We start from the raw sequence: 26,613 nt of genomic DNA, 5'->3' as shown, positions 1-26,613 counted from the left end.
TACACAATGCAATTAGGTGTGTGCTCTTTATCAACTGGATGTATAGAGTTTAATTTAATATAGATTGTTTAAAGAGTGCATTTTCCTTTCAAGAAAAACAGGAAACGCGGAAAGAGAGAGTGAAAAAACGCATATATCCTGTTCTATCTCTTTCTTGTAAAATTCTAAAAGTTTTCCTCTTTTTTTTTCTCCGTTCATTCTTTCTCTCCTTCCCTTCATCTCATTTTTTTCCACCTCACACCTGATCCACTCCTCTCAACCTCCCTTTCACTTTTCTCGTTTCCCTCCTTTGCACCAGCATCCTCTGCCGCTTTCAACCTCCCTTTCTCCTCTCCTCCCTCTGTCTCTCCTTTCCTCCCCATTTCTTCCCATCCCAGCCTCTCCTTCCTCCATCCTGGCTGTGCGGATGACAGCCGTGCTCTCATGGCATCTGTCTGCTGCTCCCCAGCTTGTCTGTGTGTGATCAGCTCCTCTCCAGCTCTCCTCCACACTTTATCTCCTCGTCTTAGTGCTCCCTTTTTTCACAGACCGCCGCTCAGCTGCCTCGCTGCCAACTCACTGTCGCTGTTAACTCACATACCATCTTATGTATTGCCAAAGCAGATTGTGTTTGGAGGGCAAGCAATTAAGGGGGAGGCAAGCGCAAAACTGTAATGTAATTTTGGCTGCGATATTTACGTGGGAGAAAGGGGGAGTAGGGGAGGGGGGGGGGACAAAAAAGCACTGAGGAGGGCTTAAGCGGGTCGGACACTGCGGAGTCAACACCGTTGAGAATAATGATTTTGAGCTGAGATTTAGAGGGACGGAATCTGGCACTTCCCTAATTACGAGAGGCCAAATGTCAAGCCTGCTCGCTGTCAGCTTGGTGGCGGGCGGTGCTGCTTTCTCTCCGTCTCTCCGTCTCACTCCCTCCCTCTGTTTCTTTCTCTCTCTCTCTCTCTCTCTCTCTCTCCCTCTCCCTTTTTCTGCAAGTTTTTGCATGTTTTATGAATCTCATTAAAAGTCATTAAAAGTGTGGTGAGATTTTCACAGCCTCCGCTCCGTGGCCCTGTAGTCCTCTTTCTATCTGTCGTAGATCTGTGAGAAGGAGAAACAGAAAGAGAGAAGAGGTAGGGAGAAAAACCACAAAAACTGAGGTGAATTTTTAGTTTAGTTTAGAGAGAGGCATTTAAGGTAAACAAGAAAGAATAAAAGAATAAAGAAGGAGAAAGACTCAGGGGCAGGGTTTCTAAGTGGATTAGGTGATAAGCATCGCTGAGCAACCTCTCCGGAAGGTCTAATTTTTGCAGGCCTGCAGCATAATCGCCACTTTTCAAAATAACAGAATGTGAGAATGTGGACAAACACCTTGTAGGAGGAGTGTTTTCAGACAATTTGGCCTATTTGGCGATCAGCGTCTTTCGGCACAGCACTCTTTTCAATGAAAACTATTCTGCATTTACAGCTCCCCATTTTTCGATTCCAGATACAACACGAGGTCCGAGTCAAGGTCTCTCTGCAACGCTGATTGGGAGAAACTTCAGATCGCGCTTACAAGCAGTTACAAAGACCTGCTGTTTTTCCTCGTTTCCGGGCAGATCGGGTCAGGTGCGAGGTCCGACCCTTGCACATACGGTACATTCTTTAAGGCCTCTTTGGCTAAGTCTCGGAGAGGATATTCGGCTGTGAAAAGAATGAGCCTCCATCCCATTCAGAAGAGATGCATGGATGGAAGGGTGGGAGGTTAGAACGGGCAATGTACAGCGATGGGGAGAGATGAAAGAGTGCATGTGTGTATGTGTGTGAATAAGAGAGAAAGGGAAGAAGAGGTGGCACTAAAAGCAGTTGGTCTGACATATAGCATTCCAGCCGCTATGCTGTCGGTCATGCTCCCAATTACACCAGTTCAATAGACGGGCTGAAATCACATCGGCCTCCTGTGTTTGCGCTCTCCTGCTACAGTATCTCCTTCAGACGCACAAACACACTTTCACACCTACACACGTAGCAAAAGCCTCCCCACACACAGATACACACACAAAGGCACACATTGTTGCTGACTGTGTAACTAATTGAAGGTGTGCATGTGTAGCGCATGCGAAAGGTCGTAAAAGTAGTTGTGTAACAGCAAGGTGACTTGGCTCCCTGCACCAGCATACCCAGACTCTACAGATGGCCCGGTGTCGCCGAGGTGGTGAATGCCGGGGTGTGTGTGTGCAGGAGGGAGATAGAGAGTCGTGGAGCCTCGGGCACCGGCGGGGGCCCCCTGTGACTTGGCGGAGAGAAGCGAGCGAGGAAGAGGCCTGCGTGGGTGGGAATCAGCAGAGGTATGAAATGATTTGGAGAGGTGGTGGGGGGTCGTCATGGGGCAAGACGTCAGTCAGAGGGGTGAGTGGGGGGTGAGGAGCTTTTGGTGATGGGGTGATGGGGTTCACTCTGGGTCTGGGAGCAATGAGAAAGCTAAGAGGGCAGGGTGGTGGGGTCCGAAGCAATAACAAAACCATATTTTTTGGCAGTAAATTCAACACGTGTAGAGGTAGTAGTGTTGGTGACAACATTAGAACAGCTACACCTAAAGTACTACACACTAAACTGTACAGACATGATGTGAAGTATGTTTTTTTAGTGTGCAAGGGTACACACTTTTCAAAATTTGCCAGTGAAGATTTAGATGATAAGTTAAAAAGCACATGAGAAACAGTTTGATTTCAAACAGTTTGTGTGTGGTGTTGGTGTTAGATTTGGAATCAGCTAGTACATAACAAAGCTAAACCAACAAAACCCAATTCAAAATCACATTAACATTTGTAATAAAACACAAATGTCATAATAATGATAACCTTGTTCAACAGGTTGTTATGCAGTTCACTTTGTCTTGATATGGATGGCAGATTTTAATTTTCTTTCTTTCCCACAAGTTTAAAACTGTCACAAGCTTGACAGTATAAAAGACAAAGATAAGGATGAAAGATGGGTCACACCCGAAAACTGCACTGTGAAAGTCATCTGCACGCCTTTGCAAAATATTTGGTAAGTGCAGTGATTTAGTGACAACTGGCAGTACTAGATGATAAACTACATTAGCTGTCAAGCTAACCACTGACTCATTATGCTAGCACTGGTCAGTCACAACAGCTCTCGGCAGCTGTACAGCCATTTTGTTTTCAGGACTGTACATCATTGCTTTCAATAAAGGGTTATCAAAGGGGGATAAAAGGTCTCCCACATAGCAAGCTTGCTGACTGTCAATAATCGTAGGACTTCTGTCTTGCAAAACTTAGAGTGTAGATAGTAACACTTTTTCAGAACCATTCAATGAGTAATTGTGTCTTATGACAGATGCTAATGGCTAGAAGCTAATTTTATAACAGATACTAGACTATAGCATGTAACAATGACAAAATGGTTGTACAGTACAAATGAGAAAAATGAGGAAGTAAAAGTTGCAAAGATTATAAGATTTGAAAGAGAGGAACAGAGCAAACAGCCTGGACAATAGAAGTACTGTTCACAGGAAGTGACACACCAGGGTCTCAGAAGTTTGAGTGTTTTTTTCCTCCGACAGCGATTAATTTGGTCTTTCTGGGCTAACTCAATGCATGCATCTGAAGACACTAATTAAAATTCACTTTTTTGCATCACAAGCAATAGAAAATACGTCCTTGCTGGTGCCTAATAGGCCATTTAATTCAGGTTAAAACCAACTTACCAACCAGCTTGATTTTCTAGGGTCCATTGTTATTGAGTGCCAGGTGAACCACTTTCTGTTTACAACCGACCAGTTGAGTCAGATGTCGTACGCTAAGGTTTATGAGAAGCTGAACACAGTCAACAGCAGGGAGGAAGAAGTGAAAGACACAGACATCATGGTGACAATTAATGTTTTATCTGTGTTTCTTCCTTGCCCAAGAACAGAAAAAGTCAATTATTCAGGAAATGTATTTTACAGGCCTATCCTTTGTTTTATGTAAGTATTACCAATGAATCAAATGGCTATGTGTAATGTGAATAGGTTGCTGATAACGAGAAACCAACCAAGGTATTTCACACTAAACTTTGCAGCTCTCCTCATCTTTATGGAGGGTTTTAGAATCTTTATGTTTAAGTTTTACAGTCCTCATCTTTAATGATTTGCTTCACTCTCACTGCTCTCATTAGCATTATTTCCAGATGTAGCAGGCATCGTTTTTTTTGTGAAATAGCTCTAAAAAGTCACTGAACTGTAACTGTCCACCACTAAATGGTAGATGGACAAAGTTAGCAATTAGTTGGTGAACACAGTGGAGAATTTTGCAGCGAAAGTAAGTCAGTGTTGTGTTTACAGCTTGTTTCTGTTGCCCTCAAGTGGCTAAAAAATCAGTGACGTTTAGTATATTTTTATTGTTCCAAGTTTAATTCCCTTTTTAGTACAGCAAGATATTTAATCATATTGTCTCATAGCGGATTGTACATAAATGGTTTTGACCAATCATATCAACGTTGACCTAATATGGTGCTGATGTGGCATGTCTTAAGTGGTGGAATGAGAAAGACATTCCATTAGTATTTTTCCTCCCCCTTCCACTTGCTTAAAAGTGACTTGTAATCCCTGGTGCTCTGATATGAAGTGTTAGTCATGCGAATATGATATTTCATAATGCAGAAACTGTTAGTTGAGTTGAACAGTGCAGGCGAAGTACAACAGCCTGAAACTCCAATTTGAAGTCTAAAAAGTGATTTTCTTTCTAATAATGGTGGAGCAATTTTACCTTCAGAAGCACCTATAAAAATTACCAGAAATCCTGCAAACAACGTGACCCAGAAAATAATTTAAAATAAAATAAGTTGGGAAAACAAGACACAGACGTATCATCCAATTAGTCTGGCAGAGATCAGGGTCTTCTCTTTGCCTGCTGTGTTACCCATCCACACCACTGTACACACACACACATACACACTCACATCCCTCAACCCCCCCAACCCCTGAGTGATAGCAAGAGAGAGAGGTGATGTGAGAAGCGGTGGAGAGGCGAGAAGTGGGAACGTGCGGGGGAACCCCTACTGGGCACGAAGACACATGCCCACATACTCACACACACCCGTACAGTACACACACACACACACACACACACACACACACATGTCAGACAGAGCCCTCCAGTCCCACCTTTGACATTAAGCTTCCAGAAGCAGGGAACTCTGGCTCATCCCCGCTAACACAGACTGGCAGGTGAAGCTAAGCGCCCTCTCCCTCTCTGTCTGTCTTCTTCTCTTTCTCCACCTCTGAGTGTGTTTCTTTCTTTCCTTTACTTTCTCTCCTATTTCTGTTTCCTATATCCATCTGTTTCTTTCCCTTGCCCCCCCCGCCAGCCCCCCCCCCTCACACACACACACACACACACACCTCCCTCCCTTTCCTCTCCCTCTCCTCTCTTCCCTTCGGAGGCTGCAGGCTGGGGTTGAACTCATCTGTCAGGATCAGAAAGGGCTGGAGTGACGGGAGACTCCTGTTTCAGCAAGATAAACAGCCAGCACAGATCAAAATACTCTCCCTTAAACACACACACACACACACACACACACACATTCATACATGCACACCTACATGCATGCACAAAGGCACACACAAAGCGAGCGATCCATCTCACACAACAGCGACGTCAGATTGAGGGTGTTAGCTCCCTTGTCAGCTTAGAAAAAGGTGCAGCATCCAAATTCAGGAGGCACCTGGTTATTTACAAAGTTAATCACGGAAAATTCTGCTAAACTTGGCGAGAGAACTCAGGCGTCTCATGATTGACGGTGACCGAGCGAAGATGCCGATATAGATCTTTAGAAGAGACAAACATATTTTTGGACGAGGCATAGAGACATCTGTATTCGCTTTGACTGATACGTCGAGAGCGGCTGAATATCTAAAAAAACTAACTTCTTTCTCCCTTTTAAAAAAAAAAAAAAAAAGTCACAGACGAGAGATACTTCAACACTTGCCAAGATGACAACGGTTGCCCAAATGTTCTATTTGATGTTTCGAGCCTCAAGAGCAAGTGGGAGAGAAAGACTGATACAGAGGGAAAGAGGGAGAGAAACCGAGGGAAAACAGAGAAAATAAACGGCAATAAGAGAGAGGGAGAAAGGGGAGACTGAAAGCAAATGAGAATGAGAGGAGTGGAAAAGAACATTAGCTCGGGAGATGCCAAGTTCACTATCTGCCAGCCTGAGGTGTGTGCAGTCCCGGGTGTTGTAGTGGTGGTGGGGGAGGAGAAGGAGAAGGGGGGAAGGAGGGGTGAGGCAGTGGGTGTCAGGTATGTCTCTCTTTCAATCCGAGCGCTCCAACATGCGCTCTTTGCTGCAGCTGCTGCTTGCCCGGATAACAAATCATTCCCTACAGCGCCTTCTGGTAACCTCGTCATTCCCGCTAATAACATTTGGAGATGCTAAGCTTGTAAATTAGCGAATCTGGACCGAGGAGATATTATTTATGCTTGTCTCCCATCCTGAAAGACTTGTCTTGATGGGTAAATTGTGTTTAATTCTTGGAGGAAGCCGTTTTTTTCTGCGCCCCAGCGTGAGATGAGATTAATCCCTTGACAACCTTTGCGGGCGCACTTCAAAATTGCTCCCAAATGTCACTGCCGCCGCTGCCACCGCCGAGATTTGCGGAGGGTGGAAACAGGGAAGAAACGAGCACCGTGCAGAAATGGGGACACATCCAATGCACATGATCCTCCCCTATACATACACACACACACACACACACACACACACACACACACACACACACACACACACACACACACAAACATTCTCTAAATGTATTTTCTTTCCCTTCTTAGTGTTCACAGAAAAATAAAACATAAACTCGAGGCACAAGCCGTCGCCCGCCCACATACACAGACACACACCTTGCACCCTCCTATAGATTATGTTCTTGTTATACTGACACACACATACTGTCGCAAATAAAACTGTATCACTTCGAACTGTTCGAGCGGCGACAGCAGACACACGCATTCACACACAGGAGCAGTTGTCCTAACACACACACAACACTTACAGCTTGTTCCCCAGATTGCCTTTTACTAATTTGTTCCCTCTGAGTGAGAGTTTGCCTTTGATTTAATGTTTCTTTATGGCTCTTGGTTAGATTTATTTACCAAGAAAGATAGACATGGCTGGAGAGGCCCTATAGCTTAAAGTTGCCTTTTTTTTTTTTTTTTTTCATTTGCACATAAATTCATATATTTTTGAGTTTAAACGCTTAAACACCTCGAGTCATCTCCGTGGAGCTGGAAGGGGTGACCGTAGGGCTCCTCATCCCAGCTTGCCCTCCCCACCGGTGGGGTTTAGCGGACAGGTCGGCCTCAGCGATGAGCCCCGATTCTGTTTCAAACTTCCCTGCAGCTTCCAGATCAACTTCCCAGAGCGAGGATACGGGGTATCTCTTTCTAAATGACCCAAAGAGTGGCGGACATACCAACTGTCAACACACATCCGCTTCCTCCTCTTCCTCCCTCCCTCCTCATGTTTGTCTCTCTCCGTGCGGTCTAATCATCATGCTTTCACACTTCCCTGGTTGTTGTGTTTTATGTTTTTTTTGTTTTTTTTTCCTTCTCTCCCTCAATTCACAGCTGGGCAGAACAGAGAGAGTGGAAAAAAAAAGGAGAGACATGAACGCACATAATTAGATTGTAAATGCTTCATGATATTTGAGGACTTCAAAGGGCACAACTGAAACGATGAGCGAGTTTTGTGTGTGTGTGTGTGTGTGTGTGTGTGTGTGTGTGTGTGTGTGTGTGTGTGTGTGTGTGTGTGTACGCCTCTCTGTTGACAAGTGCTTCTGCATGCACGCTTGTTGTCCTCCGCGTGCCTGCTTGTTATGTGTATCCGTATGCTTGCGTGTGTTATGCATTATCATTATCAAAGGGGGCTGCTGACCCCTCTTTCTACCAGCTTTGCAGCAGTAAAAACACTCAGAAGTTCATTTCACACCAGCGTGTGAAGAGTTCAGCGGGAACCGCAGCTTGACTGAAAACAATGAGCTTTAATGTGTTAAAAATGAGTTGCAAAGTGCTGTTACCCAAAGTTCCACTGACATCTGACTGCCGCATTCAAACATAAAATGACACGCGTGACTGTTTTCATGCAACAAGTCATTTCTGGTAATTACAGTTATTTGTGGCAACCGTCCCTACACACCAATTACACCCGTCTGGGGCATTTCTGTGAGTGTACGCATCTGAGAGGAGAAAAAAAAAAAAAAAAGCAAAGTTGAAAGCAAACAATTGTCACATAAAAACAGAAAAATAAAAATTTGATAAGACAATAATATTTCTCATCTGTCGACTTTTCCTCTTCAACTTTAAAAGCAGGAAGTTAACCTCTGACCTCCGGTTGGAGAGGATTAGTCGACTTCCTGTCCGTTGGTCCGCGTCCAGCTCAATTTCTGCAAGGCCTCGGAGCATGTTCATTGTGACCGCATTTATTTTTGGAAGAACTTTGATGAAATATGTTACATGATAAAAAAAAAAAAAGGAGGCTTTAAAGTTGTTTTTGCAGAGCTGAAGAGATGTCATTTAAACAGAACATAATCCATAAGCTGAATAACAAGCAGAGATGTTGGTTCTCTCCCCGCTCCTCTCCCTCTCTGTGTGTGTGTGTGACACAGCTACATAATGTCTGTCTGTCGCTGTCTGAATGTAGGCTGTAGATCTGGCAACACACACTTTACGAGCGCACACACACACACACACACACACATGCGGAAAGAGCTGTCCTCTTGCACAGTAATGTTTATTTATTGGAACATTTTAGAGACGGCATACTTCTGTCTGTAAATTGACAGCTTGGTACAATACTGAAGGGAAAAGCTCACTGGACCGGTGCTTCATTTCAAGACTGATTGATTGGCAAGGATGGAGGAAGGAAAATATCCCGCTGATTAGGACTGTTAGTGTACTTAGAAGACATTTCACTCAAATAGGAGTCCATTTAAAAGTGACATATTTAACATATCATACAAATCATATTGACATAAATTATCAAGTCTTTTATAAATCTTAGAAAATCATTAATACCTTTTTCACTCTCTAGTAATTAATCTAGTTTGCAGTTAGTGTAATGCTCACAGGTTTGAATGGATTTTAACCTGAATGCTCTGCAGTTCTCTTAGAAATAGTCAAATGATTCATTGAAGGGGTTTTCCAATTTAAGAGCTACCAAAAAATACGTTGTAGGTGGGTATACACCAACCAAAAGAATTTTCCACAACCTGGCAACCCAAAAGTTGTCCTATTAATGGATTATTACTAATCTATAAAGAATTAATAAATGATTAAATAACCATTAATAATCCATCAGTTACAACTTAGAAACCTTTCATAAATTAGGTCTTACTAGCTAATTGGTTTAACACTCAAAGTTGTAATTTTACTATATGGTGTTAAATGAGTAATCAGTTTTCTTTAATATCTTGTGATAATGTAATATAAGGAAATAAAAAACATGGTCGTTTTTGCCCAAATGACAACACGGTCACACTATTAGAATTTACTAAACTGTACACATTTAAAGAGACATTTAAAGAGCGCTGGTTGAGCCCTGATACATTCTGGTAGTCCTCCTAAAGAAAACAATACAAACTTTCTTTTGAGTATCTACATTTTTAGTTTAGTTTTTAGTTTAGTTAATTTTTTAGTTTATACACTGTATAAAATTATCCTGGAGTTTTAAAAATTCCCATCTGGAATTTCACATTGTTTTTGAATACTGTAGAAATGTGCAGTTTAGTGAGTGGGTAATTAATCCTTCACCAAAGTGTCTGTGCGTCTGCAGCAGTATATGTGTTATGCAGCAGTATATGCTTTTTGCAGACATTGCTGGAGAATATGCATAAAGTGCATTTACAGATTACTGAGGTATGTCTCTCTATTGTATTTATACTGTTAAACATATACTAAATACAGCATTAAGTTGATGATAAGAAGAGAATAGCTCTGTAATGACTACAAGCTTTCTGAATTTTAAATCTGATTTTTATTTCATTTCTTTTTGGCAGGTTAGATCATGTTTTTAACAAGCTTTGATGTATCTTGAATTCTTTCTCACGGCTGGAGCAGAGATGGTTGAACATCTTTAGTCCAGCTTTCTCAGAATGGACCTCTCACTCGCTGTTGTTTAAGAGAGCAGTTTTGAATTTTTGATTTTGTTAAGTTTTGACTAATCACTTATCAATGGACTGTATCTGAGACCAAAATGTAATATGGGCAAACAAGGGGAAACTGCATAGTTTTCAGTTGGTGTACTATCACATGAAAACATGCTGAATGCAACTTTGAACATCAGTACAAACCTTGACATCCATGTCACAGACTAAAAGCTCCACTGTGAGACACTTAGTCGTCGTGAGTGAAGCTATCCCACAGACCTCCGGTCCTTGGCTCCGTGTGCTGGCCGTCCTCTGCCGAAGTCAGGCTCTCTGACTGTGTTTATGGAGCTGTGTTTTGTGGTCAGAGTGGTCTCTCAGTTGTCCCTGAGGCCTTGTAAAGAGCCTCACCACAGGGCTGCTTAGCCACACTGTGCTCCGACCACAATACCAGAACTCACACATCTGTCGAGCAGCAGCATGCCGGAGCTCCAAATTTATGTCCAGGAAACCAACGGGACATCAGGAAGACTGGATGTCTCTCTGTAACTGCATCGTTCTTTGGCTTGAAACAGTTGTTTCAGTTTTGTGCTACAATTTATCATTGTAAATAGCTTGTCAGTTTGGGAAATGACTTAAATTAAAATAGATTTGGATCATACTGGGTCAGATTCAAAGTTTGAAACTCCTTTATTCGAATTCTGTAACCCAATATTGCACATATTCCACAGATCCATTGTGCAAAAGTACTATTAATTTTTCAAATGACTCTTCTTTTCCTCTTAAAAAAAGAACCACAATTTTGCTTACATTGTACAATCTATCATTTTGTAATATTTCTTCTTTCATGAAACGGTTGAAACCCTACCAAAGCGACGATGTGAAAATAAATTCCACCGATTGTGCATAATCGGTGGAATTTCCCTTTTGATTAATGCTACCAAAAGCTTTTCATTATCCAAAAAGCATTTCAGTTACATAAAGCATTCATTTGAATTCATTTAAAGCATTTCAGAATAGTGTTGTGAATGAGATTGGATTGGAATTTCAATGAACATCAATACTCTGAACGTTTTGTCCTGAATCTTTCTCTCTCTCTCACACACACACACATACACACACACAGTCTGCCCTGTGTCACAGCTATGATGGCTAACATGCCGTTTAAACAATCGCCCCAATCCCCCCTTATCTTCAGGAGTTATGGGCCTAAATCTACTCATAATACAGAGCTCACTGAGGGTGTAATCCCTGGGAACATCAGAATAAATCCATGCTATATCCGCTGCATGCAGACTAGCGGCCAGAGCCAGGGCCATTATGGTGGGGCTGAGGAAGAGGAGGAGGTGGTGGGTTAGTGAAGGGCGCTAATGGGTCGTCTATGAATTCATATTAACACCAAGCCATTAGGACACCTCCATCCAGGAAATCCCTCTGACCCTCGCGCTACAGCAGCTGTTCGAAGTTTAAACTTTAAACCGACAATCCCTCCGCTATCACGTCTCTTCCTGTCTCTCTTTTCCTGTGTGTTTCTCTCCCTCTCCCTACCACACTGCGGCTGGATCGTCCTGGATTTGTCCCAAACGAGAAAGTCTTAACAATTCCGGCACAGGGCCCGGGGGGGAGTGTGTGGGGTGGAGAGGGGCAGCGAGATAGAGCCAGCTGGTCATATTTGGTTGCAACGAGAGGGGACACAAAAGGAGGGTGGACAAATATGTGACGACAACCAAGAGGGCAGTTTGTCTTTCGTGCAACCTTCCTGTAACCTTTTGTCTGAAAATAAAAATAAACAGAAAAACAAAGCTGGCAAAATCAAGTTAATCTCAACTTTGATTCAAAGTCAACTGTCAGGACACATGGCTGTCTGCTGGTGGCTTGTGGCGTCTGCACACTGGGGAAATCCTTATCATATTAATAAAAAAAAAAAAAAAGAGGAAAAATCCAAAGCAAAGAGAGGAATAAGTGGGCTTTTTAATCTTGGAGCAAAATGAAGTGACGAGGCGATCAAATTAAAAATGCAAACTTGAGCACTCTCTCTCTCTCTTTCTCCCTTTCCTCATTTGATTTCTGTGTCTCTCTGCCTTTCTTTCCCAGGCCTGAGTGAGCAGCCAACACAGCCATCTTAGAGACTAAAGGGGGGAGGATGGAGGGGGGAGAGAAGAGGGGCCCGTGGGCTCTTTGGCTTCTTGGCTGGACGACAGTTTCCTGGCCTGAAGGGGTCAGCGGTGGGCTGTCTGAGAAACTGGCAGCCACTGAAGTTCCAGAGGGGATGTTTTTCGGGAGGTTTGAGGGGAGGAGGGGGGGTGGTGGTGGTGGTGGGGGGGTATCTTGTGGCTGGTTGGCATGGAGCGGACACTGACAGTTTCCAAATAGCGTTGTTCCTGCCAGGCCCCGCTGAGCACTTACACATTACGCTACACTCAGGAAACAACCAGAGGCACTGGAGGCCTGGCGCTATAAAGCCCCTGACAGATTCATCAGAAAATGATAGGGTGCTTTATTTATTTAGGGTGTTCCTACTGTAATGTTTCATAACTCTCAATACACCAAACAATTATATGTTGCAACATGGGGTATGGAGAGTTTAATTCCTTTTGGACAAACAGACTTCATGAATCTCTTGATAATTGTGTAGAAGAATTTCCCAGAACTTGTTTGTACTTTATATATCTTTGAACTTTATAACCCCTGCAATCCTTAATATTATGGTACGCTTTGTGTTACCTCACCAGCATCTTCCATATCAATTGTTTCTGACAGATACATCTCCTGAATGTGAAGGTATTCTTTCATGTTGTATTGTGTGTGTTGGTGACCTTTGTGACCTCAGAAGTGACAGTTATGCATAAAGTGTCTGCATCTGAAACACCTGATAAAGACTCTAGCATGTTTTTTTGTTTTTTTGCTTCTTCTCGCCCACTTTGCACAACTGTAAATATGGCAATGCAAAATAGGAATGATGTTTTATTAGCATTATTAGCTCTCATACATATCCATTAGTTCTCGGTGGTGTCAGGAGGAACAGTGGAGTCGATCCCTGGCGAGCTCTTTCCAGCGCCTACGTATGTGTGCAAGTCAGGAAAGACGGCAGGGTCCGATGTGTCATTTTCCACGTCTCTCGGCCAAGTCACGGCAAGAATGTATGACTCTGTGACTGCCTATCGATCTTGACAGACAAAAATATTTGGTAGTCTGAGTCTCCTTTTCGGGAGCAGTGCTGGAAGTTTTTTGCAATGTGTTTTACAGTATATTTAGACGGAGTAATTCCCTCCGAGACAACATGATGATGATGATGTCTGGTGAGAGATTTCAGCAGGTTGACAGTTATTCCCCCGTATAGGGACGACAAAATTTCATCCTTTCTGTTCTTATTAGTCTTAACTCCTTCATTTTCTCCCTCTGACCCTCACATCTACATCCTTTCTTACTTATTATTCCCTTTACTATTTAAAACTCGCATGAGGAACTTTAATTGTTTCTCTCCCTTTTCCTCCACTGATATACTAATCTGTCCTTATTCTTTTCTCCTTTCTTATTCCTAACTCCTTTTGTACTGCTTACTTCTTTATCCTTTTATCTACTTCCTCCTTTTACCCCTTTCCTTTTCCCTTTAATGTCTCCCTTTCTGCCTTCTTTACCCTTATTTGTTTTACCTCTGTCCTGTTTCTTATTCCTTACCGTGTCCCTGTTTAATCTCCGTGTCTCCCACATAAACCCCTTTTACCCCTCTTCCTCCACTTATTCCTTTTACCCATGTCCCTCTGCTTCTCCGTATTTCCATATCCCTGAGCTGTTTCCCTTGTCCCCTCGCTTACAGCCTGTTGTATTCCCTGTCTCTCTTCTCATCCGTTTATCACTGGCCCTTGTTCTGTTAATCCCCGAGGGTTTTGTTTATTTGTGTTGGAGCTGCTTTTACAGCTTGCGACTGACCCCACCTATTTTCTCACCAGTCATTTGAACAGCAGGGCTGCTTTGCAGCTACTTCACCAATTAACATACTATTAGCATAATATTTGCATGTGTGCATTAGGGTGTTGATGGGGAGAGAAAATAACAGTTTTACAGGTTTTTTTTTTTCTTGTCTCAAAAAAATATATATTTCATGGAATGACGTTAAAGCACCCACGGGCTTTTTTATCTCGCTTTGATACTGCTGCTCAGCAAACAACATCATGTTTTCAAGTTTGCCGTGAAAAGTTTTGTGGCTCTTGTGTGATCGGCCCACCTACACATTAACATCTCAGGATCTATCATTTCCACTCTTCTTATTCGTTATATCACGATTATGTTTTTATGAGACTGTTACATAAATGTCAATTTGCCACTTCAAAATAAGCAAGCAAAACAGTGTAAAACTTTGATAGTCTGTCACATCCACTCAGCCTTGAATTCTTGGATCATTCTTCCAAATCACAAAAAAGTTTTGTAAATGTGTAGTTCAACGATTTTCACAAATTTTATGTAGTGTGATGTTTCTGCAGGAAGAAAACTCAGAGCATCGAGGTCAAAGGTGAACGAAAGGGACAAGAAAGGAAAGTAAAAAAGGCACCAAACAGACAGGAAGGCTTCTGAATAAAAGAAGTGAGCACACATCATTGAGAAAACCACAATCAAGGCACGGACAGGCTGATAGATGAAGGGAAATTAAAAATAAGATATATTTTGATGGGGACAGACAGGGAGAGAGGGGTGAAAAGTAGGCCAGCTGCCGCCGCCGCTGCTGCTGCAGCCGGTGAGTTTTTCATGTGAGAGTGGCGTCTGAGCAGAGGGGCGACGTGTCACAGGCGTCGAGCCAGTTTCCCAGTCTTGATCGGGGATCAGCCCGCGGGCCTCGCTGTTGCACCGCGTGCCACGCCTGTCCCTCACACGCCGCCGCTCTCAGATCTGTCACATTAGGCCCGTCGCTCAAACACTGACGGCGCTTTGTGATTGTTTGTCTCGTGTCACGCTGATTACTTTGCTTATTGAAACCTGACTGAAGGAAGTGGATGAAGTTATGGTGAGAAGAGAGGAAGTCACACCCGTGATTACAGCTAATATCTGCTCGGTCATCGGCCACTCTACCGCTTTTCTTTTCTTTTTTTTTTTTTTTTTCTCTTTTCCCTCCTCGTCTTGTGTTGAGTCAATCTTTCACCCCTCCAGAAACAACAGATGCCAGATACGACGTAATTTGTCATGTTTGTATCTAAAAGACACAAGGACGGAGCAGTGCTGTCATGTGATAATGTGACATGTGCTACATGTGAACTGTCACACATTAATCTTTCGCGTAAAACTACACACTCACACTTAAATCCTGGAAAATAAAGTAACTGGGTGGCCGTCTGCCAAAATGCTAAAAAATATATATATTTAATATACCATATGCTTGCATATTTATATTTTATTTTCCCTCACAGCATCGTGTTACTTTAATTTTATGGTTTGAGTGCAGGCACTTTCTGATATGGGATTATTTTATGGACTCTTAAAGTATCAACCACCTAATATTAACGGCCGGACACACAGCCCTCCTCACTTTTTTAACATGGTTTGAGAAATGAGGAACGACTTGAAGAAATATTTGAAATTTTTTGCAGCTTAAGTACTTTGCTGAAATCATTTTTATGAGACTTTTATGATCGCCTTTCCCTGTTTTAATGATGCTGCAGTTTGTGTATACATTAGCGTGTTAGACAGGGGATTAACAGGGCTGCCGGAATCAAAGAAACGGCACCACCAGATAAACATGTATTTGTAATAGTATGTCATTTTTGGGGCTAGAATTAATATGTAATTGTAATCTTTTTTGCTGTTCTGTTTGCTACTAGAATCAACTGAATAATATTATATTTTTAAAGTAGAGAACTTAGTTTCTCAGGCTTTTCTTACATTTTAGTTTTTGATATTAAACTATTATTTAAACTGTGCTTGCTTTGGATTTCAGATTGTCAAGTTAATGTCAGTGTGCTGTTTGTCCTGTTCCACTCTTATTGTCTCAAAAGATCTTTTATTTTTAAAGTCATTCACACATTTAGAGAGCATTCTTTTCATCAGTAAAAAATAATAAATAACATTGTTATTTATTATTTTTCATTGCTGTAATGTCAAATATAATTCTAATATCAGGCATTTTTTTTCTGTAAGCCTCTTGGCTCATTTTTCTTCTTTTTAATTCCACTCTGCAGCTTTACAATACTCTGTGTGTGTATGTGTGTGTGTGTGTGTGTGTAGTCCTACCTCCTGCATTGTGAAACATGTACTCACGCAGTATAAATGTAGTTATATATAATATCTAGCAGGCCTGTTGGCCCCGGCTGCTCTGCTGCACTCAGCTCTCTAGCTGCTCTTGTCTCTGTGTAATCCCTCCTCCTCATGAATACATTAACGCCGGAGCCTTAAACTCAGCTTAGCTGGCGGCTCAGCGTCACAGCACATCCTATTACCGACTTTAAATCATTAATGTGACATCGTTTTCACTCAATTTCCAAACACCCACGGTTGAAAACTGCATATTTCAACCAGCCGGTGCAGAGAGGGCCCTGCTCAAAGTCACACGTTCGCCCAGACACATGCGCACAGGCGCGAGCATCACAACAAATATAAGTGCGTGACATTCATGAACACACGCACAACTCTCAAATAGTTTTGCTCTTGAGATATCACGGATCTGTACAAGCAGAAAAAAGTTAAATCACAGGCACAGAAAATACGGCACAGGCATTCAAATGTAAATATGTGCCCACTGTAATAGTTTTCATTCCTTTGTCTCAACTATTGTGATGGAAATAGCCAGTGGATCATTGTGGTTTAAGCTGAGCCAACTCCTACAGTACACCTTAGGGTGTGTGTGTGTGTGTGTGTGTGTGTGTGTGTGATTTAATCTGTGGGTCTAGCCACTGTTTGCTTCCTCCAGCATTCCATTTACTGCTGACAATAAAAGAAAAAGAAAATCTGCATCCCCTCTTCTTGCTCTTCAACTATTCACACATAAACCTTTTCTCAGGTTTTTACCTCCAGGCTGCCACTGAAAAATTCACAACGCCCAGAGAACAACTAAGTCCCTCACTTACCGTAGGAGTTGTGGATCTGCCCCCATCGCGCCTCTTTATTGCATCAAAGGGCTTTTTTTTTGTGTGTGGAACTATGGTAATTAGCAAAGCACGTAAAATCATCTCCTCTGAGTGCATTTAACTGTTTTCATGCGCAGAGCGTCGGACCGGGAGGTGGGGGTTGATTGGGGGAACATATGGACACAGATGGGGACAGCATTTAAATGGGCACACTGAGTGGGGTTTTGTGTTTTTTAACCCTTGAAAGTGGGGGAATGAACATCCCGAACATCCTTAACTGAGCATCAATTAAAGATTTGCTTTTAAATTGGTTGTCAGCAGCATGTGCATCTGGTATCAGGCGCTTTGACGGAGCTTATAGCAAGACGGAGAGTGCACACAGTCTCCCCCCCCCCCCTTTTTTTTTTTTTTTTTTTTTTTGTGATTCGCACACACACATTTCATCACTCACCCCCCCTCTCCTCTCCTCTCTCCTCTCCTCTCCTCTCCTCTCTCCTCTCCTCTCCTCGCGTGTCCCTTGTTGTACTTAATTAGGTTATCAGGTTGCTAACGGGCCATGATTCAGCTCCACGCCTCCCAGCTGGCCCTCTGATTGGAGGGGCAAGAAGGTGGACTTAGCATAATTAACACGTTGTTATAGAGATGATTGAATTTTTTCGGCGACACATGGCCAGTGCCACCGCCATGATGGCTCACATTGTGTCACCGAGTGGCGGACGGAAAGAAATGTTGAAGAAAACCCAGGTGTAAAATAGCGCAGCAGCACTTTGAATTAGATTTCTACTGTATATCACCTCATAATGCCTTTCAAAATCTAATATAAGTCTAACAGTTTGTGCAAATCTACCCGTTTATCTTTTTGATTTTATTAAAATCACATAAACAAGTGTAGATGCATTCACTAACTAAGTCTTGTTGCATGTTTGTGAAAAGAAGGACATGGCAGTGTATACGTGTCTGTTTATGTGACTGTGTTGGAACTGTAAAGCCATTGTGTGAACGTGTGCGTGGAGCAAAGAAGTGACCAGGACCAGCAGAAGTTTTACTGAACACATTGCTGTCTTTATTAGAGCCTTGTCTGGCAGTAATACTGAAAAAAAAGTGAACTTAGAACAGATGGTGGTGGCAGCCCACGGCTTTTTTTTTTTTTTCTTGTTTTTCTTTATTTCTTTGATATTTTTCTTCATTTTTTTTGTGAGAGTACTGCGACTCCTGCTTTTCTGTGGCATGGATAACATCAATAAAAGAGACAGAGGGAGAGAAAAAAGAAATATACAACTTATATTACACTGTGTTATGAACAAAATATAAATCTATAACTCTATGTTATATTTACATAATTATCTTTCTTGATTTTTCAAGTTGAGATGGTAAGATATTTTTTTTTTAACTTGTAATAATTCTTACTTTGTTTTGAGCTCCACTCATGACTTTGATTGTCTTAAATAATATCATTATCATCATCATCATCATCATCATCATCTTCATTGTCTTGATATGGGGACAGACCTTGCCAGCAGGGATGATTGACATCTTAATGCCCCCCCCCACCCCCCGGATACCCTAAAAATGGATTGATCCACTTAGTCCCCTCTCTCCAGCATCGGGTTGAACCATGGTGTGATAACAGGGGTGACTATACAGCAAAAATTAAGAGGCTCATTATGTGGCATGTAGCGAACATCTATAGCGAGGATGATTGTGAAACGTGGGGATCACTATGTGACAGCACACCTGAAGAGTAGTCATGGCTCCTGTAGCATCGCGTGGAGCTAAAACAAAGCAAAGGGCTCCTGATGAGAAGTGACTTTAAAGATACTGTTGATCCGCCTGGTCGCCTCTCTCTCTCTCTCTCTCTCTCTCTCTCGCTCTCTCTCTCGCTCTCTCTCTCTATCTCACACACACACAGTGGAACATCCTTGGTGGATCATAGTAAACACTGCTTTCCTATGATAAAAAAAAAAAAAAGAAATCACTGCTCTCACAAAAACAAAACATATGTACAGGATTTGAAATCTAGAAATCTAGATTTCAAGAAACAGAAAAAGGACAGCATAGGATTCGTTTGGTTGTCATGATAATCTCTTCATTTTAAATGTGTGTATTAGTGATTGTGTGGGTGCATTTATGTGTATGTGTGTGTGTGTGTTGTGTGTGTGTGGATCCAAGCCAAAGATGTTCCACTGTGTCTCGGTGGGGCGGCCAAACTAGTAAACGGGGACGGGACTCTTTGTTCACAGAAAACAGTTTCCAAAAGTGATAAAAACTGATTTCCCAAAAAAAAAAAAAAAAAAAAAAAAAAGGCAAAATTAAAGAGAGGAAACTTCACATTATACATTATAATAACCATTACAAATAAAATTATAATAACAATTTAAAAAAAAAAAAAAAAAAATCATGTTCTTCTTTTTCTCTGACTGCACAGAGTCTGAGTGCTTCTTAGAAATGGGTTTGGACATGAAAAGGTTACGTCTTCAGCTCGGAGGAGGGCTGCGTCGAGTCTGTCAGTCCAGCTCGCTGTCCTGACTCCGCCCGCCCGCCCTCCGCAGGATTAATACAAAACGAACGCATCAAAAAAGAAGGGAACAAAGTAATGCAAAACAAAGCAAGGTAAAATGACAACTTTTTGTTTAGATCTAAATACCTACCAGCTAAATAGAATAATGTTTCATTGACTGTCATAGTTTCATATGGTCATAAAAACCCGATAAAGAGGAGAAAAATAAATTATACTGTACATAACTTACTAAACTTAGGAAACGCTGACCATCCTTATAATTATTGTTAATAATATTAGACTAGAGGCAGTTTGAAGAGAAATAATAAAATACAGTATTCAAATACAAACAGAAACACTGACTGGCTGACTTCACCTCGGCTCCGCCCACTGGGGACAGCAGGACGACGTTAATTGGAGGGAGCAGGAAAACACTGGGGGACATAACAACAGTTGTGTGTGTTTATATGCGTGTGTCGTATATAGCAGTTAACAGCAGCAGTAAGAGTTGCCTGTCTTTCTTTTCCTTTTTTTCTTTCTTTTTTTTTTTTGCCTCTTTCTCTAGATTTTACACACATGTGCAAACGCCCAATAAATGAGTACACACAGCACACACTGTCGGATGTTTCAAGCTAAGTCGTACTGCTGTTCTGCCCTGGACGAGATCAAGATAGAGGGGACGGAGCCAGAAGAAAAACTGGTGGATTGTCTCACAACACAGCGCTTTCGTTTCTGCTCCGTGACGCCAGAGAGACTCCCCTTCCCCACCCCTGAAAAATCCCTCGACGCGGGACAGTCCACGCTGTGGTCAGTCCTGGCTGGACCGTCCCATAGGATTGTGAACAAGGGGGGTGGGGAGCGGGCAGTCACAAAAACACAGAGAAAAAAAGGGGGAACCGCTGACAGCACACTGCGAGGTCGAAGAAAAAGATATCTTTTTGTTAAAAATAAACATGTCTGATGTCTTTCAGGTGCTTTACAACAAAAGGGGAAAAAAGAAATGTCTCTTTTTTCTATTATTATTCAAACTTGTAGCACAAAAACAACAAATCACATTCACAAGCCACTTATTGGCACCGTGTACCTGAGTGAGAATATTATAGAACCAAGAACAAAAAAAGCTGTTTTTTTAAAAGTGTCTCTTGATAATAAACAGGTCCGCCATCTTAAAGTGTCATCTGTTCGCCTTTGACAGGTCCACTGTTGCGTTTTTAATTTTAAAATGTCTCCTTGTTTACAAACGGGTCTAAAAGGTTGCTTTCTGAGTGTGATTTTTATTTCTCCTCACTCGTGGCATTACACTCGCCTCGGTATCAGACTCTTGCAGTAGTACTTGAATATTCCTCAGCGAGCTTCAGAGCTGGCTTAGTCGTCTCTTCCTCCCAGACTCCAGTTTGTGTAACAGTCAGTGTGAGTGACAGGTCCTGTGCTTCAGTTGATTGATCAGATGCTGGTATCAGGACTCCAGTGGGAGGGATTTGGCTCTGAGAACAGAGTCCGTGTTAGTCAAGAGGGAGAAAGGGTGGCGGGTTTTGTGAAATTGGGACTCAGGGTGATTGGCAAAAGAGGAGGTTTTCTTCCTGATTGGTGGGTTTGGGATTTTGTGGGATTAACCAGCTGTGATTGGCTTAAAAAGTAGGCGGCTCTCACGCCGTCCTATTGGGTGATATGGTTCTCGTTATCGCTGGCGTAATCAGCCTCTTCGTCCTCGTAGTCGAAGTCGTCGTACACGTCGCCGTTGCTGTCGTCCAGCCGTAGCTCCTCCTCCTTTATGCGAGGCTCGTCCCCCTTCAGGCCAGCCATGTGCGGGGTCTGGTGGTGGTTGGCGTTGGGCTCGGGGCTGCTGGACATGCTTGAGTGCTCTGAGGGCATCTGGGGTGACGGCATTCCCGCCATGGAGAGGGCACCTGGGTAGACCACGCCTGCTGAGGACAGGGGCAACTGACCCTGCTGCCTGTGATGCACAGAGAGGGAGAAGTATTTCACTACATGAAAGGCAGCGTTCAAGCCCCTGTGATAGTTTCAAACTGAAGCCTTAGACAGTTCTACTTCTGAGGATGAGAAATACTTCAATGTCTCCTTAAGCAGTGGTTCCTACCCCTGGCAACCACGTCACCAATTGAATATGTTTACAGGTTGCCACCAGAAAAAGGTGAAAGTGTCTTTTATTTCTTTTAGAGGCAAAGAGGTGAGAGAGCTACAACGATCAAGTAATTATCAAGAAAAAAAGCAAAGATTAGGTGAAATTCTGACAAAAGTAACAAAACTTATTGTTGCAGAAATGTCTTTATCAGCTTTTTATCCCCTTAATCATTTCACGACTGTTCATCTTTATCTTGCGACCCTTGCAGGGGTCCTGACCCCCAGGTTGGGAACCACTGTCCTCGAGCTTTTGTTAGTTGGCAATGCTTATTGAAAAAAGGAAATGACAACAAACATCAAAAACAGGAAATTTTGTAAGAAAAAATTTAACTTGAAACTGTTTTACTTATTTAAAAAAAAAAAAAAAATCCCGTTAATTTAGATAAAGTAAAACTGTAAATGCAACATATGTGCACATGAGAATATGAATATCAAATATTAAATTCCACTAATGTCTAAAAACTATTTGCCATCTTCTGACAAACTGTCCCGCACAGTGTTCCTCTGACAGTTCCCTTACCCCACACTGAAGTACTGTCTCATTTCCTGTCGACGGGACCTCATGATGGCCTTGTACTCGCCTATGCGCAGCTTCTTGCCGTCCACCAGGCAGGTGCGTTTGGGCCTCGGCTTGTACTTGTAGTCCGGATATTTTTCCAGATGCTGCTTGCTGAGACGGGCCTGCTCCTCGTAGTAGGGCTGCTTCTCCAGGTTGGTCATGGCTTTCCAGCGTGAGCCTGGACGGAGAAGGGGACACATTGTTAATGATTATAATGATCAGTTTCGCTTCTGTATTTCTTCGGAAAAAACGGCTACAAAGAGCTTTCCACAACAGAGGAACATGAGAGAGATTAAAAACGGCTGCAAATGTAATACAAGCACAGTATGAAAAAATAACAGCAAAGCAGTAAACATAAAAATAAATCATTAAAGGAGGGTTGTGATCATTTTGTAGGAGCAAGATGATAAAAATCAGTTTGAAGATGTGGTTTAAATTGAGCATGTGTGTCCCGCGCGGAGATCGATTACATTGTGTGCAAGGAACAAATGTGTGTTCGGCATGCGTGACCCCATGTCACATGCGCATACCGTCACACGTGTGACAGCATTTAAGGAACGCTTACACACAAACGCACACATGCACGCACACAGAGATGGTGGTGGAAGTTGATTGGGCTCACCCGGAAAGAGAAAAAAAAAAAACAAGAGAAAACGAGGTTAATGAGCAGAGCTGCGAGGACGACAGGTACTCATCGAAACTAATGAGGACTTCACTTAACCTGCTGTCACCTCTCTCAGTTCAGTTTCTGCTCATAGATTTGTAGTATCAGGTCCCCGTGTGTGTGTGTGTGTATGTATGTGTGTGTGTGTGGGTGTAATCTTCAGCATGTCTTCCCCTTGTGTGTTTCATATCTGGTCTGAATTTGCACTTGACTACTGTATGTTTAATGGGTTAAAGCTGTCAGCACTTGGCTGTTCTCTCTCTCTCTGTTCTGCGATCTGTTAGCAATTGAGAGAGAGGGAGAGAGAGAGAGGGAGAGAGAAAGAGAATGAGAGAGAGGAGGCTTATTAAAACCAGATTTCCCTGTGTTATAAAACGCTTAGGAGCTCTTTAAAATGTCAGGGCCGATCCCGGCGGTCCGGGGGAAATGTCAGACGGCCTCGCGCTGCTTGTTTAATGCATAATGAATTATATCATCATTTGTCGGAGCCGTGCTCTCCCCAGCCGTTCATTAACAGCCGCTTACACGATGCCACCGCTTGTAAGGAAATCACTGCGAGCGTGCGTTTGTGTGAGAAAGTGAGGAAATACATCCCGGCAATACATGCATCTCCCTCTCGCTCGGGTTGCACACATGGAGTGGTGGGTTGAGATATAAAGGTGGAGGATAAAGGATCATGTCACTCAAAGCGGCGGACGGATGGTGTGTGTGTGTGTGTGTTTAAAGGGGGGCGGGATAGCTTACCAAGGATCTTGCTGATGTTGGAGTTGTGCATGTCGGGGAAGGCCTGGAGAATCTTTCTCCTCTCGTCCTTGGCCCAAACCATGAAGGCGTTCATCGGCCGTTTGATGTGCGGCTCGCTGCTGCCACGACCCCGAGCCTCCCGAAATATCCTGGAGTCTGACACGCTGGGGGAGCCTGAGGCGGAAAAGATGAGAGGAAGGGTGTGAGGAGAGTCAGGCAAAAGTCAAATAAATTAAAAATAAAGATGAATAACTGGTGCTTTACAAAAAAAAAAAATTCCCATTACAGCCTGTCCAATAAATATATCACAGTATTTGCAAGAAGAATCACATCCTTCTTCCTTGCAATTTACAAACCACACAGTAATTCTCACCATCATGACTGCATACATGAGTGTGTGTGTGTGTGCGTGTGTGTGTGTGTGCGCGCGCTTACCGTCAGAGTCTCCGCTCATGGTGAAGTCCAGCATGGCGTGGCTGAACTTGTCCTCTGCCTGCTGTTTCAACTGTTGACTCAGACTCTCCAAGGCAGCCTTGTCCTGAACAACACAAACAGTTCACAGTTGCAGTCGGTCAGCGAGTGAGTCAGTGACTGTCAATACGTGAATGAATGAAACCACAGACCTGCAGTGATGCCGAACAATTGTCTAGTTTCCTTTCACACCTAAACATATCGTTGAATTTAAATGGATTTCCTGACTCGGTTAACATTCCCCTTCAGATGTCTAATGTTTTTTTTTATAAGATATATAAACTCCTTGACAGACGTAACCAAAGAATGAATGAATCTCAGTAATAATAATCTTCAAAAAATAAATAAATATGATTTTTATCAATGGATCGAAACATGGAGAAAGCAGGAAAAAAAAAAAACAGCAGCGTTTTCAGTAGAGAGACAGTTTGTTTCAATGTCAAAATGTGGACATGGTAATGTCAACATCAAATTGTTAGAGTGCTGTGCGCCTGCATGCTTGGATACACATCTGCATGTGTGTTTGCATGTGCAAGAATGTTGATTACATTTAGTCCTATTTGAGTGTTTACTGTTGTGTGTGTATACTGTATATTCTATGTGTGTGTGTGTGTGTGTGTGTGTGTGTGTGTGTGTGTGTGTGTGTGTGGCGACTCCTGGCAGCCACCTGCGAGAGTGGAGTGCAGCGGCTTGCCTCTCTCTTGCAGAGGCCCCCGAGGGTCGACGCATTAGAGAGAGAGAGAACGAGAGAGCGCAGCGCCGACGAGAGCGAGGCCACGCCGTACGGCCCCCTGGGTATTTATTACAACCAATAAAAGGCTGATTTACTGAGCATTTACATGCTTAATGCAAGCAGCCGGCACACTCTACTCTAGAACCTGACTGTCGGCGCACACACACAAACACACGGCGGTGCAGCAGCGCCAGCATTTTACAGTATAATTATACGATTAGGAGCACTACCGAAAACACTGTCGTCTTCTAAAACAACCTTCCAAAAAGTGTCCCTCTCCATTTACATGTGACCCTGGCAAGCTGGCTGGCTGGATGGAGGGAGGGCAGAATGATAATGAAATGCATTTTCTCTGTTTTTAGTCCAACAGAGTTTAATTGTTAGAGATAATTTCCCCCCCAGATTGGAATAAATACGGCTAAAAAGACCGAGAGGGGAGAGGGAGAATAAAAGCCAGACACATTGTGGAAAATGTTCTGTTTTTTTTGTTTTTTTTTTGCCATTTAAAAAGTATTTTATTTTTAATTTATTTTGTTTTAATAAATTAACAATAATCTGCCAGTGAGGTGGAATGATTTTTTGTCATTTTGTATGTAAATCAAAAATATTTTAAAAGAATTTTCTTCGTTTCAAACAAGCTTCATTCAAACCTCATTCCAGAAAGAAAAAAAGAGAACACAAAATATGTCTCACACATTTTAAGATTCAATATGATGTTACAAAGGGCTTTTGCAGTATGTGTGTGTGTGTGTGTGTGTGTGTGTGTGTGTGGCAGAGACAGAGCTGAACAGGGAGACAGAGTGGATGTCAGCCTAGTCTGACATTAAGCCCCAGTACAGTCCATGAGAAAAGTGGATTGAATCGCTGACACTCGAGCCAAGACACAAAGTAGCGACAAAACTAATCCTCTGAGTGTGTCAGAGATGACACTGTTGTATCTGAACGCTGAGAGCTCGCCGGCTTCACACTCACGCAACACAAAGCCAAAGGGCCGTGGAAAACAGAAGTCAGCGTCAGCGCGTGGCTTCGAAAGCTGAGAAAGAGTCACGCTTTTCCAAAAAAAAAAAAAAAAGATATCTGAAATTCTAAGTCTATAATTAAAAAAGGAATCCATCCTAATAGCTTTTTAGTGTACCTAACACTACTTCCAAAAGAAACAAAACACCTTTTCTATTCTTTATTTTACATGAGAAAATAAATTTCCTGAGAAAAATATATTCCTGGATCAGGCTGACAAAATTCTTAATAGTATTGACCATTATAAATGGTATGAAATTGATGAGAGGATGAGCCAAAATGAAATGAAAACCACTTTTTCACCTCGTAAGCTAAATCCTATAGGTTAACAGTCAGCCATTTAACAAGAAATGACAAAGAATGTGCAATAAAATTAGGTAGGAGTATTTTACTAATGCTCTTTATTGTCTCCATTTAATGCAATGAAAGTGTGCAACAAGCTGTAAAATGTCCTCGCGTATTCCTGAAAAACAGTCAAATCCTTTGATGTTCCCTCATTTCTCCTGGTGTTAATCTCAATGGCTATTAGGCTGTACAGTATCTACAGTATATTACTACATATAGTACAATAGACTTTGGTTTATGTTGAATTATAGATAGATCAGTGTGGGTTTGACTGTTTGAAACGCATC

At 42.4% G+C, this 26,613-nt stretch overlaps 1 protein-coding gene and 1 long non-coding RNA gene across 19 annotated transcripts in view; one reads left to right on the top strand and one right to left on the bottom strand.

Annotated features, from left to right (window-relative positions):
* LOC137176310 (uncharacterized) overlaps positions 1–26,613 on the top strand; it is a 275,304-nt gene that overhangs the window by 19,859 nt on the left and 228,832 nt on the right. The gene's annotated exons all lie outside the window — the stretch shown is intronic.
* The window catches only part of sox5 (SRY-box transcription factor 5), a 271,640-nt gene continuing 263,298 nt past the window's right edge, over positions 18,272–26,613 (bottom strand). For 8 of the 9 annotated variants that reach the window (XM_067582514.1, XM_067582515.1, XM_067582511.1 and 5 more), the window contains 4 exons: positions 24,196–24,298; positions 23,761–23,934; positions 22,314–22,530; positions 18,272–21,605 (listed from right to left, as the gene is read on the bottom strand). In XM_067582514.1, the coding sequence (XP_067438615.1) occupies positions 21,308–21,605; positions 22,314–22,530; positions 23,761–23,934; positions 24,196–24,298 (792 nt within the window). In that variant the 3' untranslated portion in view covers positions 18,272–21,307. The remainder of the gene's footprint in view (positions 21,606–22,313; positions 22,531–23,760; positions 23,935–24,195; positions 24,299–26,613) is intronic. The other variant, XM_067582518.1, reaches the window with a different exon arrangement.

Source organism: Thunnus thynnus, chromosome 23, assembly GCF_963924715.1.
Source record: "Thunnus thynnus chromosome 23, fThuThy2.1, whole genome shotgun sequence".
Lineage (NCBI taxonomy): Eukaryota > Metazoa > Chordata > Actinopteri > Scombriformes > Scombridae > Thunnus > Thunnus thynnus.
This window is presented reverse-complemented; position numbering and strand designations above follow the sequence as displayed.